The 14559-nt window shown below is 33.5% G+C and overlaps 1 protein-coding gene across 1 annotated transcript; it reads left to right on the forward strand.

Moving 5' to 3' along the window:
• The first annotated feature begins 10198 nt into the window (after positions 1-10198).
• Positions 10199-13158, forward strand: LOC115724767 (cytochrome P450 71D10). The gene is made up of 2 exons (XM_030654110.2): positions 10199-11669; positions 12399-13158. Exons 1-2 carry the CDS (start codon positions 10701-10703, stop codon positions 13029-13031), a joined length of 1602 nt encoding a protein of 533 aa, XP_030509970.2. The 5' UTR covers positions 10199-10700; the 3' UTR covers positions 13032-13158.
• The last annotated feature ends 1401 nt before the right edge of the window (positions 13159-14559 follow it).

Genomic DNA, 14559 nt, shown 5'->3' on the forward strand with positions numbered 1-14559 from the left:
TAACAGTCTATATCATCCTTAACTGCCATAAAAATTCCATCCTAGATACATAATGGATTGCCTGCACAACAAAAATCAAAAGGTGTCTCTTAACTTATTATGAATTTAGCCAACCAAATCTTTGGCAAGACATTGAAAAAAGAAAAATAAAATTGAGCCATGACAAAAGTTTTTACTAATTGCTTTAGGCATAGGTTACTATAATTGGATTTTGTTTCCCTTTTAAGATTTTTCTATACACCTCTGTTGGTAAAAATACTTGGCCTCAATCAAATCAAATATGACTCAAAATGTTCTTCGGGAGATGCAACTGAAGCGAGAGACGAAATTTTTCAAGCAAAAATAATATGATCCAAAATACCTTCCTCAAATCTTTTTGTCAATGTTGCGGCTTGCTTCACGACTTCCTCTACATCAAATGAAATCAACATAGGAATTGCGGGTTTCTTCTTTGCTAAACTCCTCAAGAACCGAGATTACATGCCTGTAACCTAAAAGCATGTGATATTAGAATTCAGTAGCAATATAAATAATGATACATTCTTTTAGCGAAGTAACACCAACTCACTGTAGATGGTGTTCTAATCCTTGAGCGATAAGCATGAGCATAGTCACGTATCTTCCAATAGCGGAAAGTTTGATTTGTATCACCATTCCAATATTTAGCAGGATCATACTGTGGAAGGCATTCCAAGGTTAACGAAACTCTCTCTTCAGGTTCCCCATCTTCATAAAAAATGACAACACCCGATTCTGATTCTAAAGTCATCATCATAATTGTGTCATATTTATGGATAATAATTTGTTAGTTTCTCAACCACAGGAATAAGCATCCATTTACACATTCTATGTTTGATCTTTACCAAACACTTTCACTATTTGAAATTATGTCATACAATTTTTTTAGATAGAACACATTCAAATGACAAACCAACATTCGACATATGCAACATGAACATAAATAATGATGAGACATACATTTAACTCGAAAGTGACACATGATACATTTAAGTAAAAAGGTAGTGTCATGTCAGCACAATACAAGCATAACTCACTTTAAACATTTTAAATAGCGATTAAAAAGCACACTTAAGCATTTATTAAATGGATTTACATGTGTCATGGTGAGTCACATGTTTATGTTTGGATTCTTGACATAATAATAATCATCCCAAACAAGCTACTGCAGTAACTAACATTGCAGATGCAGGAGGTGCCATATCAAAACCGCTAATCATTTTGCTACAAGAATTAAATGTTAGGGAACCAAAACCATAACCATATATTTGAATTGTGTATTAAATAAAAATAACAATACAAACTATATCACCTATTCAAATTGTTCATATTCTGACTATCAAGTTTGTATAAAACACTCCATAAACAAGACAATTCAGACAAGGACATTCAACAATCAACAACTAATGTAAGTACGTAATATATATGTATATATATATATATATTATGAAAGGCATTCCAAAGCTACACAGTATCCCATTAGTCCAATCACCAAGCAGAATTTAAATTCTTATCGGGCACAAGCCTAGAGCATTAAGCCACACATTATAAATAATATAAAAGAGATGCAGGAAAAGGAATTTGCTATAAAGTCTTCCCTCGATAAAATTCTAGGTACTGATATCTTCTCCATTCCAAGCCCAAATAAACCATTGGGAGCTGCCTGTATGTTTGTATATCTCTTGAAGAAAAACTTGAAATTGAAATTGATTCAATAAATAATCATATGCAGCTGGTCTCTCCAGCTGTTGGAATTGTAGGTTGAACCAGGTTCAGAAAAAGTGCAATACAAGTAATAATCACTTAACATCAAATAAAAAAAAATAATATTCACTTACATTACCACTGCACAAGAAATATGAATGGTGGACTTCTTCAATGTGTCACTCAAGCCAAGGGTTCTCTGCACATCAAAACCATCCAAGATCTTTGTTTTATAACAGCTGCCTAAAATAAAAAATAGATAAGAGAATAAATAAAAAAAAGTAATATTTGGCAATATTAAAAACATTGACAGATAGAATCATAGAAGTCTTAAAAATGAGAGGGAGATTTACTACTTGTCTGGTTCAGTTGAAATTGGAAATTGGAAATTCAATGAATAGGTGCATAATATCACAGGTTAACACGGTGAACTGGGTTGGGTCTGAAATCCATATTTTGGGCGTGGAGATACTAACCGATTCTCATGTCGAATATACCAATGAAGAAATCTGGAGTCAGATCTACGGCCCTTGGGGCTAGTAGTGGCGGCGTCCGACTGAACTCCTAATTTTCGATTCGAAAGTAGCGATTAAGAACCCAAAACGTTCTTTATGCCTTCAATCGTCGACTCCAACCGAGGGATTAAAATCGAATGACCTCCGATTGGGATTGGGAGAGTGAAATGGAGGAGTCGGTGATTTGGAAGAGTAGTTCAGTATAGCGATTTAAAATGGAGGAGTTTTCTTATAACCTTTTTTCCGATTGACCTCCGATTGGGATTGGGCCTCTGATCAAGCTCTCACCATAAAGTCGACTCCAACCGAGGGAAAAAAGGGAAAAATTCTTATGACCTCCGAACTCACCTTAGAGTCGTAGATTGGGATTGGGAGAGTGAAGTCGATTGGTTTGAAATGGAAGGATCGATTGGTTTTTTAAATTTGTTAATAGCTTAACGGCGTTAGAAAAGATCCGTTTAAAAAATAAAAAGAATAGTCTTTGTCGTTAAAAAAAAAATAGATAGGCACTTTTAATATATAAAGATATATATATTTTAATTTAGTTAATAATTAATAAGGAAAATTAATTGCTAATCATAATAATGTGAATGGCAATGCCTATATTAGTATAGTTTACTATTATAAATTTATAATTGACACCGATCATTGCTGAATTGTAAATTTTTTTAGAGCTGGGTTTTGGTATATAGGACTGAACTAGATTAGACTCATAAATTATCCAACCTATGTTTGTCTAGGATCATTTATCCTATTTATAATGTTGGGATAAATAATTCTATACAGATATAATTGTTATATTACTTAATAATATAGTATGTAGATTAAAATATGGTGATATACATTATTATGTGAATAATATATATTAAGTGTTTGGTAAATAAATTGTGTAACATATAATTTATTTAACCTAAAATTATAACCTACACTTTGTAATATGGCTAGAGTAGTTGCAAGATTAACTATTTTTATAACTTCTTTTGGTTGATCATATTTTGTGTAATAAAAGAGATGTTACACAATTGATGATGGAATTCAAATGTTATGAAATATAGTTGTTACAAACTATATTAATACTCATTTATATGAGAGAAATGAAGTATTGTGTATTTGAATTCTAAGTGATCACCTATACATTATAAAATGAGGTCTTTGATGCTCATTTGAAAGTGAGAAATGAAGTTTTCTATCAAGAAAGCGCATTGTTAGAAAACCCTAGGCCTGATAATTCCCAAAGCTATTTCCATAAGAGTTTCCTTAGTACTTAGAGATAGGGGGGAAATAAGCTTTTGGACAAAGGTTTAATACATTGTTCAAGTCATGGTAATCCCCACTAATCTACACTCAAGGTTGGGAGTGAGTGTATATATATATTATTCTCTTATTATATATATACATATATTACATTACATGTGTTGTATATCTTCTTCTACCTTTCTTATATATAATATACATGATGTATATATATATATATTGTATATTATGTTGTTGTAACATTTATTTAATCTCTTTGTTGGTTCTTGTATTATATTACAATAGAGTTGTAATATCTTGATTTTCTTCCATTGCAATAAAATCTCTAACAATAATTTCGTAAATATATTTTAAATTTAAAATTAATTTAAATGCAATATCTTAAGAAACATGTTAGCTGAGTAATCTTCATTAGTGTCCTAATTACTCTGCCTTTTACTCTGTAATCCTGAGTCTCTTTTGTAACTGTGTATTGTGGTCCCATATCAGTGTGTGTGCGAGTATGAGCCATAGGACAATTCTGTTATTCCCTTGTTGTGGTCCTAGTGTGTAATAGAGTGACATGTGTCCTCTCTCCCTTAATTGTACTCTGCATATTTTCTATAAAAGGATGAACAGTACATCAACAATTCTTGAGCTGAGTTTTACACAAAAGAGTAAAAGGTTGCTTTTTCTATCTTGGTATCAGAGCACTGTACTGCTCACGCAGCCATGTCTACACGCACTTGTCACCATTCGACAACGATGCAACCTTCAGGAAATGTTGTAAATCTAGGGACATAGAATCAGAACCAAACCAGCTCCCCACTAGGTTTTAATGGAGCCCCTTCCTCAGGTCTTCAGTTCAACACTAGTGGTTTCTCGAGTTCACCATTTGGTAATACTCTATCAACCTTTTGCTTTAAAACTTGACAGAAACAACTATGTTTTGTGGAAAACATTGGTTTCCACCATCATTAGAGGCCACAGGTTAGATGGCTTCATCAATGGGGTCAGACATGCTCCTACTTTGTTCCAACAGGAGTTGCTATTAGAGATGGTAAACCTAGTTCTGGGGTTCAAGTAAACCCAGAATATGAACAATGGGTGATCTATGATCAGCTACTCATGGGATGGCTCTATGGCTCCATGGCAAAAGCCATATCCACTGAAGTAATGGGATGTATCACTGTCAGATCCCTGTGGACATATTTGGAAAACCTATATGGAGCTCACTCTCGAGCTAAAATAGATGACCTCAGAACCATGCTGCAAACAACCAGAAAGGGATCTACCACCATGGCTGAATATCTGAGGTAGAAGAGATCTTGGTCAGATTAGTTGCCTCTTGTAGGAGATCCCTACCGTGAGGCACATCTTGTGTCAAATGTCCTCAGTGGTCTTGATGTTGAATACATCACCATTGTTGCTCTCATTAAAGCAAAAAACAACCTCATACCTGTGACATGGCAAGAACTTCAAGAAGCACTGTTAAGCTTTGACAGCAAGCTTGAGAGAGTTGGAGGCATTGGCTCATCCAAGAGTCAAGGATCTGGAAACTTATCATCTCCCTCTACTCTTCTCTCACGGAAACAGAATCAACCTCACAACAACAGCAATGGCCGTGGAAGAGGTTATTCCAACAATCAAGGCTATGGAGGCAGAAGATATTCACCAGGTGGAAGAAACAGTAGTGGTGGCCATGGAGGAAGAGGCAGAAGTGGTGGTAGGAACTCAAAGCCAACCTGCCAAGTTTGTGGAAGATATGGCCATTATGCAGCACACTGTTATAACCGATATGATGAAAATTATATGGGTTCAACACCTAACGCTGGACAAGGAGGATCTGCACAAGACAAGAAGGACCTTGCTGCTTTCATTGCCACTCTAGAAACTGTCGACCATGAGGGGTAGTACGCAGATAGTGGAGCTACTAATCACATCACAACTGATGCAAACAACCTCAGCAACAAATCAAGCTATGGAGGTAATGAAAAACTCATTGTTGGTAATGGTCATCAACTCATCATCTCTAATATTGGCACTGCTTATTTGCACTCTGATAGATGAAAAGAGTTGATCCTAAAAGATATGTTGCATGTTCCACAAATAACAAAAAATTTGATTAGTGTATCAAAATTGACATCTGATAACAAAGTTTACATTGAGTTTCATTCGGACTTGTGTTTTGTGAAGGACATGGAAACAAAGCAGGTGGTGCTGCATGGGAGGCTTAAGGATGGCTTGTATCAGTTTCAAAGTCCACACACAAACTTCAGTAGTAGTCCAAGTGCACTAAGTGTTTTTAATCAAAATTTTCAGTCTATTCTTGAGTCTGTAAATATTGTCTCTCATCCCTCTGTTGCAATTTCTAAAAAGAGTGTCTCTAAGTCATGTCTGTCCAAAAGAGACCTGTGGCATAGGAGGTTAGGCCACTCATCTCCAAAAGTGTTAAATCAAGTGCTACACAATGCACATGTAAACTTTTCAATGAATGAAAAACAACATTTCTGTGAAGCTTGTCACTTTGGAAAATCTCACTCACTCCCTTTTAAACTCTTAAACACTAGACCTAAAGCTCCTCTTGAATTGATACACTCGGATGTCTGGGGCCTTGCACGAGTGATGTCAAACACAAACCTAAAGTACTACATACATTTCATAGATGATCATAACAGATATACATGGTTATATCCTATGAAAAACAAATTAGATGCTTTAGGAGCTTTTATTTAGTTCAAAGCACTAGTTGAAAACCAGTTTGAAACCAAAATTAAACAACTTAGGTTTGACTGGGGAGGAGAGTATCAAGATTTTGCTAATCTTGTGAAAGAGTGTGGCATAGATTTTAATCATCCTTGCCCCCATACTTCTGCTCAAAATGGTTGTGCTGAAAGAAAGCACAAGCACATAGTAGAAATGGGGCTGACCCTTCTTGCACAAGCCAGAATGCCATTAAAATACTGGGTTGATGCTTTTCAAACCTCAGTCTATCTCATTAATAGACTTCCCACACCTGTGCTGAATGGAAGGTCTCCCTGTGAGGTTTTGTACTCGAAGAAACCTGACTACACATTCCTAAAAAGCTTTGGTATAGCATGTTATCCCTATCTAAGGCCGTATCAAAATCACAAGTTCAAATTTCATTCAACTAAATGTGTCAACTTAGGCTATAGTGAGCATCACAAGGGATACAAATGCTTAAGCTTCACTGGCAGATTATACATTTCTAGAAATGTAATCTTCAATGAAGATGAGTTCCCATTTAAAATTGGGTTTCTCAACACTCATCAACAGGAAAAAAATGTCAATCTCACTATTCCTAGTAATTGGTTTACCTTGTCAATGTTTCAGGTTCAAATTGAGAAAATAACACCTGCAGATCCCTTGATAAATGAACCCTCATCTGATACAGGCACTCCAGGAGCTACCCTTGCAGCCTCATCAAACAAGGACCATGAGTCCTCACAAGAAAATCAGGTAGATCTCACTGGACACCTCTTTGTTGATCTGAATATTGATACCACTAATGCTACTGTGTTGGATAGCCAAGAGAATCAAATTGGTCCCCAACAGGCCACTACAGATCAAGATCAATTTGACACTGATAAAAATCAACAGCTTGGCCATCACATGATCACAAGGTCGAAAGCAGGTGTTTTTAAACCCATGACTTACCTGAGTAACACACAGTGGGAAAACAATAGAGGAGAACCAATATCTGTTGTTGAAGCTCTAAAACACAAGGGGTGGACAAGAGCAATGTCAGATGAAAATGTTGCTTTGATCAAGAACAAGACATGAGTTCTTGTCCCACCATCACCAGAGTACAATGTAGTGGGAAACAAGTGGATATTTAAGGACAAATACAATGCAGACAGTTCCTTACAGAGGTTAAAAGCTCTGTTGGTTGCAAAGGGGTTTCACCACAGACCTAGATTGGATTTTGGTGAGACTTTCAGTCTAGTGATCAAAGCCTCCACCATCAGAATCGTTCTCACCATAATTGTCACAAATGGTTGGGATGTAAGACAACTTGACATCAACAATGCTTTTTTAAATGGGAAGCTTAAAGTGGTTGTGTACATGACACAACCACAAGGTTTTGTCGATCCAAAAAGACCCAACTATGTGTGCAAGCTTTTAAAATCTCTCTATGGACTGAAGTAAGCACCAAGAGTCTGGTTTGATAAGCTAAAACAAACACTGGTTGAGTGGAATTTTTAGCACTCTAAGGCAGACACATTCTTCTTCATACTCAGAACTAAGAAGTTCATCATTATGGTTCTTATATATGTGGATGATATCATCATTACATGTAATGATATAGCTGAACTTCAAAAATTTATCACTAAACTAAATTAGATTTTCTCTATGAAGGATCTTGGTGCTCTGAATTATTTTCTGGGTATTGAAGTCTATAGGGACAATATAGGCATGTATCTCACACAAGGAAAATATGTTGCTAAACTACTCAACAAATTTAACATGATGACACAAAGCCTTGTCCAACTCCAATGGTTGCTGGAAAACTTTTGTCTATAACAGATGGAACTGAACTTGAAAATCCCACTCACTATAGAAGCTTAATTGGAGGTTTACAGTATCTAGTACACACCAGATCAGACATAGCTTATGTTGTTAACAAGCTAAGCCAGTTCGTAAAAGGTCCTACAACCACTCATCTCAGTGCTGCTAAGAGAATCCTAAGGTACTTGAAAGGGACACAACACTGTGGTTTACACATTCAACACAGCAACAATCTGAGTCTAACAGGGTACTCAGATGCTAACTGGTCTTGTTGTCCAGATTACAGGAAATCAGTTGGGGGGTACTGTGTCTATTTTAGAGATACATTAGTGTCATGGTCATTCAAGGAACAATCGGTTGTCTCCAGATCAAGTACAGAGTCAGAATATAAAGCTTTAGCTCATGTTGCAGCTAAGAGTATTTGGCTTGAATCTCTACTCAGTGAGATTAGGTTCCCATTGTCCACCACTTCTGTGGTTTGGTGTGATAATATGAGTGCAAATGTACTTGCAAAAAATCATGTTTACCATGCTCGAACAAAACATGTTGAACTGGACCTTCACTTTGTTTGAGACAGAGTTCTGTAGAAAAAAACTCAACATACAGTGTGTACCTTCATCGGATAAAATTGCAGACTGTTTCACGAAAGCTTTATCTCATTCAAGGTTTTAGTTTCTTGTTGACAAGCTTGGTGTGATTTTATCACCCTCACGCTTGAGGGGTGGTGTTAAGAAACATGTTAGTGAGTAATTCTCATTAGTGTCCTAATTACTCTGCCTTTTACTTTGTAGTCTTGAGTCTCTTTTGTAACTGTGTATTGTGGTCCCATATCAGTGTGTGTGCGAGTATGAGCCATAGGACAATTCTGTTATTCCCTTGTTGTGGTCCTAGTGTGTAATAGAGTGACATGTGTCCTCTCTCCTTCAATTGTACTCTGCATATTTTCTATAAAAGGATGAACAATACCTTAGCAAGTCTTGAGCTGAGTTTTACACAAAAGAGCAAAAGGTTACTTTTCAATCTAACCTATGTTTGTCTAGGATCATTTATCCTATTTAACTATGTGGGATAAATAATTCCATACAGATGTAATTTCGTAAATATATTTTAAATTTAAAATTAATTTAAATGCAATAATTTAAAATTTTATTTTTATCAAAAATTTATTTATTAAAATTGGTAAGAATTAGTGTTAAATTTAACCAGTTTCAAAATTAAAATAATTTTAATTAAACAATAGATATCCAATTAATTCTAAAAAAAACAATATGATACTAGAGAATTATTTACTATTAAAAATATGAGACTAGAATTAAATTTTCTTTAAATATTTATTAAAAATATTTATACCCAAATTTTACAAAAATAATATTTGCATTAAATTAAATTATTATTTAATAAAGATAATTTGTTATTATTAAAATATTTTTATTATATGAAACCATGTTCATTATTTTTTAAAAAGCGTGTTTTTCATTATGCCAATAAATTTCTTTAATAACAATAAAAAAAAATAGTTCAAACTAAAAAAAGGATAAAACAAATTTAGCAATTATCAGTTTTCCATAACTAATCTGTATGCCAAGATGCCTCGTGGAAGTGTTGTTAGATGGTGTTATGATGACATTTGGGGATAGATTTTGCATTTCGTTGGCTAGCTTTAAAGAGCTAGAGCCGTTTGTCTACCTTGGACAGACTTTGTCGGTTTAATCATACCAACTCTTCCTTGTGCTTGTTGTGTGGTAGTGGAGAGTGGAGAGCCATTCTCACCTCTTCTTTGATTGTATTTATAGCAGTTTGGTGGTTCATCAAATTTGGCTTTGGACTGGTATTTCTAGTTAGAAAAAAGAGCTCCATGATGTCCTAAAGTGGATTTAGAAGAAAAAAGTTTCTAAAGGTAAAAGAAAGGTTCTTTTGAGTGTCATTACAGCCACAATTTATTTCATTTGGCATGCATGCTAGAAACAAGGTGCTTTGGGAGTAAAAACTTTCTAGTGTTAATGTCACTTTTAATTGTATTGCTAATAGTGTTTGTGCTAGAGTGAACTCTTTAAAAACTAAGAACTTGAGTAAAATAGATAGTGAGTGGGTGAAAGTTTTATCAAAAGCTTTATAAGTTATCTTGTAATTGTTGTTGTTGAGTTTAATAAATTTTTCTGAATTAAAAAAAAAAATAGTAAAAAAAATGTGACTGTAAAGATCTGTAATAACAAATTGGAAACTTGTTATTGCAGAACACAGATTTACAGTAGTAGAAAAGAAATAATATAGTGCAGAATATTAAAACTTAACACAAGAGACTTATATGGTAAACACAAATTATTTGCAGTAGCAGAACATAAATAATATAGTACAGATTTGCAGTAGCCTAGGGAATGATAATTGACACCAACCATGATGTATAATGCCTTTAATGAATTTATATTTGTATAGTACAATATGTTAGCTAGAGTAAATTATTATATGTTGACAAAATTTGCACTATGTATACACATGGTCAGCAAATAATAATTGATTATTATAGAGAGCTTTATATTAATATATATCAATCTCACATAAAAAAGTATGTACTAAAACATGCATCATCCATGAATTGTTCATAACACTACAAAAATAAACTAGTATGTAAAAGCTTTGAATGAATTGTTCATAAGACAAAACACTCTTAATACTTCTTACACCTTTTTTTTTTTCAATATCATGGAGTATCTCTTTCATTATTGTTTCTCAATTTTCTTAACTTTGTTTCTTTTCATCATGATCATCATCCCATCCTATCTCATAATAACCTTATCTTCAAAGAAGTGTTCCAAAACCAAAGTCAAAATTACATCAACACCAAAGTTACCACCAGGGCCAAAGAAGCTACCTCTAATTGGAAATCTACACAACCTTATAGGCTCTTCTCTCCCTCATCGCCGGTTGAGCGATTTGGCTAAGAAATATGGACCGTTGATGCACCTTCAACTCGGTGAAGTTTCTCATATCATTGTCTCCTCACCCGAGATTGCGAAAGAGATGATGAAAACTCATGATGTCAACTTTTCTCAAAGGCCTTTTCTCCTCATTGCAAGTAAGTATTATGGTATAGACATTGCATTTGCACATTATGGTGATTATTGGAGACAAATGAGGAAGATTTGCTCAGAAGAATTGTTAAGCCCTAGACGAGTCCAATCTTTTCGATCAATTCGAGAAGAAGAAGTGTTTGATTTAGTTCAATTTGTACATTCAAAAGTAGTTAGTCATGATCATGATCATCATCAACAACAACCCTTTAATCTTAGTGAAAAAATATTCTCATTGACATATAATATCACTGCAAGAGCTGCTTTTGGTAAGAAGTGTAAAGAACAAAGAGCTTTTATATTAGCTGTGGAAGAAGGCCTAAAGATTGCTTCTGGATTTAGTGTCACTGAGGCATTCCCTTCACAAACATGGCTAAATTGGATTAGTCACATAAAGAAGAATTTTGAGAAGAATATTGAAACAGTTGAGATCACCCTTGACAACATCTTAGATGAACATAATAAAGATAAGGAAGCAATGATTAACAGTCATGATTATTCAAACAATACAAAGTGTTTGTTGGATGTTCTTTTGGAGTTGCAAGGTAGTAGTGAGCTTACAGTTCCATTAGAGATTACAAACATCAAAGCAGTCATCATGGTTAGTATTATTAATTAATTATTATTATTTTTTTTTTATGGCTTATTTGTACTCGTAAAGTGAACTATATAGGTTTTAGTAAGTTGATCTCCAATACATTATTTTTTTTTCATAGAAAGTTGGTCCTTGAATATATGAGTTTTGGAAAATTCATCTCAAAATTTTATTTTCTGACAAATTGGTTCCTAAACTAATTTTAGTTTTTTGGCAACATTGTTAAGTCCCTACTCTTAAATAATCATTATGTTTTGTTAATTTCAAATATTTGATCAATAATTTGCCAAAAAATAAGTTTGGGGACCAATTTGTCAAATTATATATATACACTACAAAAAAAGATACAACCTTTTAGTCACAATAATTTTTTTTGTGACTAAATATGATTTTTAGTCACAACAAAAAATTAATTGTAACTAAAATTTAGTATAAAATACAAATTGTTATTAATTTAATTAAATCACAAAAAGTATTGTGACTAATTAAAACACATTTAATCACAATAAATTGTGATTTTTATGACTGATACATTCAGTCACACGGATCCTTTTAGTGATAGAATGATGATTTATAATTAGTAACAACCTTTTTACTTTTAGTCACAAATTTATTGTGACTAAAAGTAAATTTTTTTTTTTTTGTAATAATAGTTTAGGGACATCAGTACAAATAAGCCTTCTGTAAAAAGAAAAAACGAACTGATGATCGAAAGTGGTATATTTTTATTTTCAGGATATTTTTATTGCAGGAAGTGACACATCTTCCGCAGTTGTAGAGTGGACAATGCTTGAATTACTGAAAAACCCTACCGAAATGGCGAAGGCACAAGCTGAAGTTCGACAAGTAGTGTTCGAAAGAAAATTAGGTAATGTTGATGAAACAACTCTCCATGAGCTAAAATTCTTGAAAATGGTTATCAAAGAAACCATGAGATTACACCCTCCTGGTCCTTTATTAGTCCCAAGAGAATCTAGAGAAAGTTGTGTTATGAATGGCTATCACATACCTGCAAAAACTAAAGTACTTGTCAATGCATGGGCAATAGGAAGAGATCCAAAGTATTGGAGTGAAGCTGAGAAGTTTTACCCTGAAAGATTTATTGATAGTTCAATTGATTTTAAAGGGAGTAACTTTGAATTCATTCCATTTGGTGGTGGTAGAAGAATGTGTCCTGGTGTATCATTTGCTATGGCTGATATTGAGCTTATTTTAGCACAATTATTGTTCCATTTTGATTGGAAACTTCCCAATGGGATAACTCATGAAAATCTTGATATGTCTGAGGTTTTTGGCATGACTGTGAGAAGAAAAGGGGATCTCTATGTAATTCCAATTCCAATCAATAATTTTAGGGTAGCATGTTGATGAATAAAAGTACAATAATGTTGGTGTTTATAACTTTTTTCTTTTTTTATTTGGAAATGTGCTTTGTATGTTGTATAAATAAATTCAAAATAAAATGCTTGTCACTATGTATAGTGACTACTTTGAGTAGTACTAATGAGACACTAATAGAAAGTAGAGTTTTTACATCAATTTTTACTAGCTCTGATATTTCAAATAGATACTTAATATAAAAGCGAAGTAGAAACTTTAAAGATAGAAACAAGGCTTGTTAAAGCCTTGCATGCGTAAACTTAAACCCATGCCGGGTTTCAAGTTATTCTTCTACTCTCATTTTCTCTTCTTTTTTTCACTCCTCACGCTCAAACCTACTCATCCCCCTCTTCTGTGTTGTATTTTCTCTTGAGGTAGTCAGTGTTCATGGGAGCTCGAAAGAGTGGTTTAATGGGGGAGGTTAATTAAGATAGTCAGCGCCCTTCACGGTTTATGATTCAATTTGTAATTATTAGAAGAGTCTTACATTATGTAGGAATTAAATACCATACATAAGATGCATGAGTTATTATTCTCATTGTCAAGTCTCACATTGATAATATGTAGAAACTAAATATACCACTTACAAAATGCATGAGTTATTCCTCTTGTTAAGTTGTACATTAATAATGTATGTGTGGAAATTAAATATTATATATTGATATATATATATATATATAGAGATTAGGAGTAATTGTTTTGTTTTTTTAGGACTTTTTCTTTAGCAATTTTAAGTTAATTTGAAACATATTTAAGAACTAATGTATTATATTAAATTATAAAAAAATATTATATATTGTTTTAATATAATTAGTATAATTAATTTTATTCTTTGTAATGTAATTATTTAATATTTTTTTGAATAAAACATAGAGTTTAGTTACAAGTTATCATATAAAAAACTGCTACTTTTGGTGACAACTTTTTAGTCACAACATAATTTTTTTTTGGACTAAATGTGACTTTTAGTCACAACAAAATGTTACTTGTGACTAAAACATAGTATTTAGATACAAGTTGTCACTAATTTAGTTTTAGTCACAACAAGTACTTGTTGTGACTAAATAATATATTTAGTGACAACAAATTATAATTTTTGTCACGACTAATACCTTTAGCCACGGACCTTTTAGTCACAATACAAGAATTGTGAAAAGGCTAATTAGGATTTTCGCCCCCTGCACTTTGACATGTAGCAAATCATGTCTCATGAACTTTTAAGGTCGTTGAAAATGCCCCCTGAACTATTGAGATTGTTGGATTTAAGGACTTTTGTGTAATTTCATTTAATTTTACTATTACAGTGATTGTTTATGTACTAAACCATACTCCCCAGACTTTGACATCTACCAAATCATACCCCTAGAACTTTGACATGTACTAAATCATGCTCCCTGAACTTTCATCCATATTAGACTTTTTTACTAAAATTAGAAAAAAAGTCCTTAAATCCAACAATCTCAGTTCAGGGGGCATTTTTAACGACCTTAAAAGCTCAGGTGGCATGATTTGGTAC

The sequence above is a fragment of the Cannabis sativa genome, chromosome 6, assembly GCF_029168945.1.
Source record: "Cannabis sativa cultivar Pink pepper isolate KNU-18-1 chromosome 6, ASM2916894v1, whole genome shotgun sequence".
Taxonomy (NCBI): domain Eukaryota; kingdom Viridiplantae; phylum Streptophyta; class Magnoliopsida; order Rosales; family Cannabaceae; genus Cannabis; species Cannabis sativa.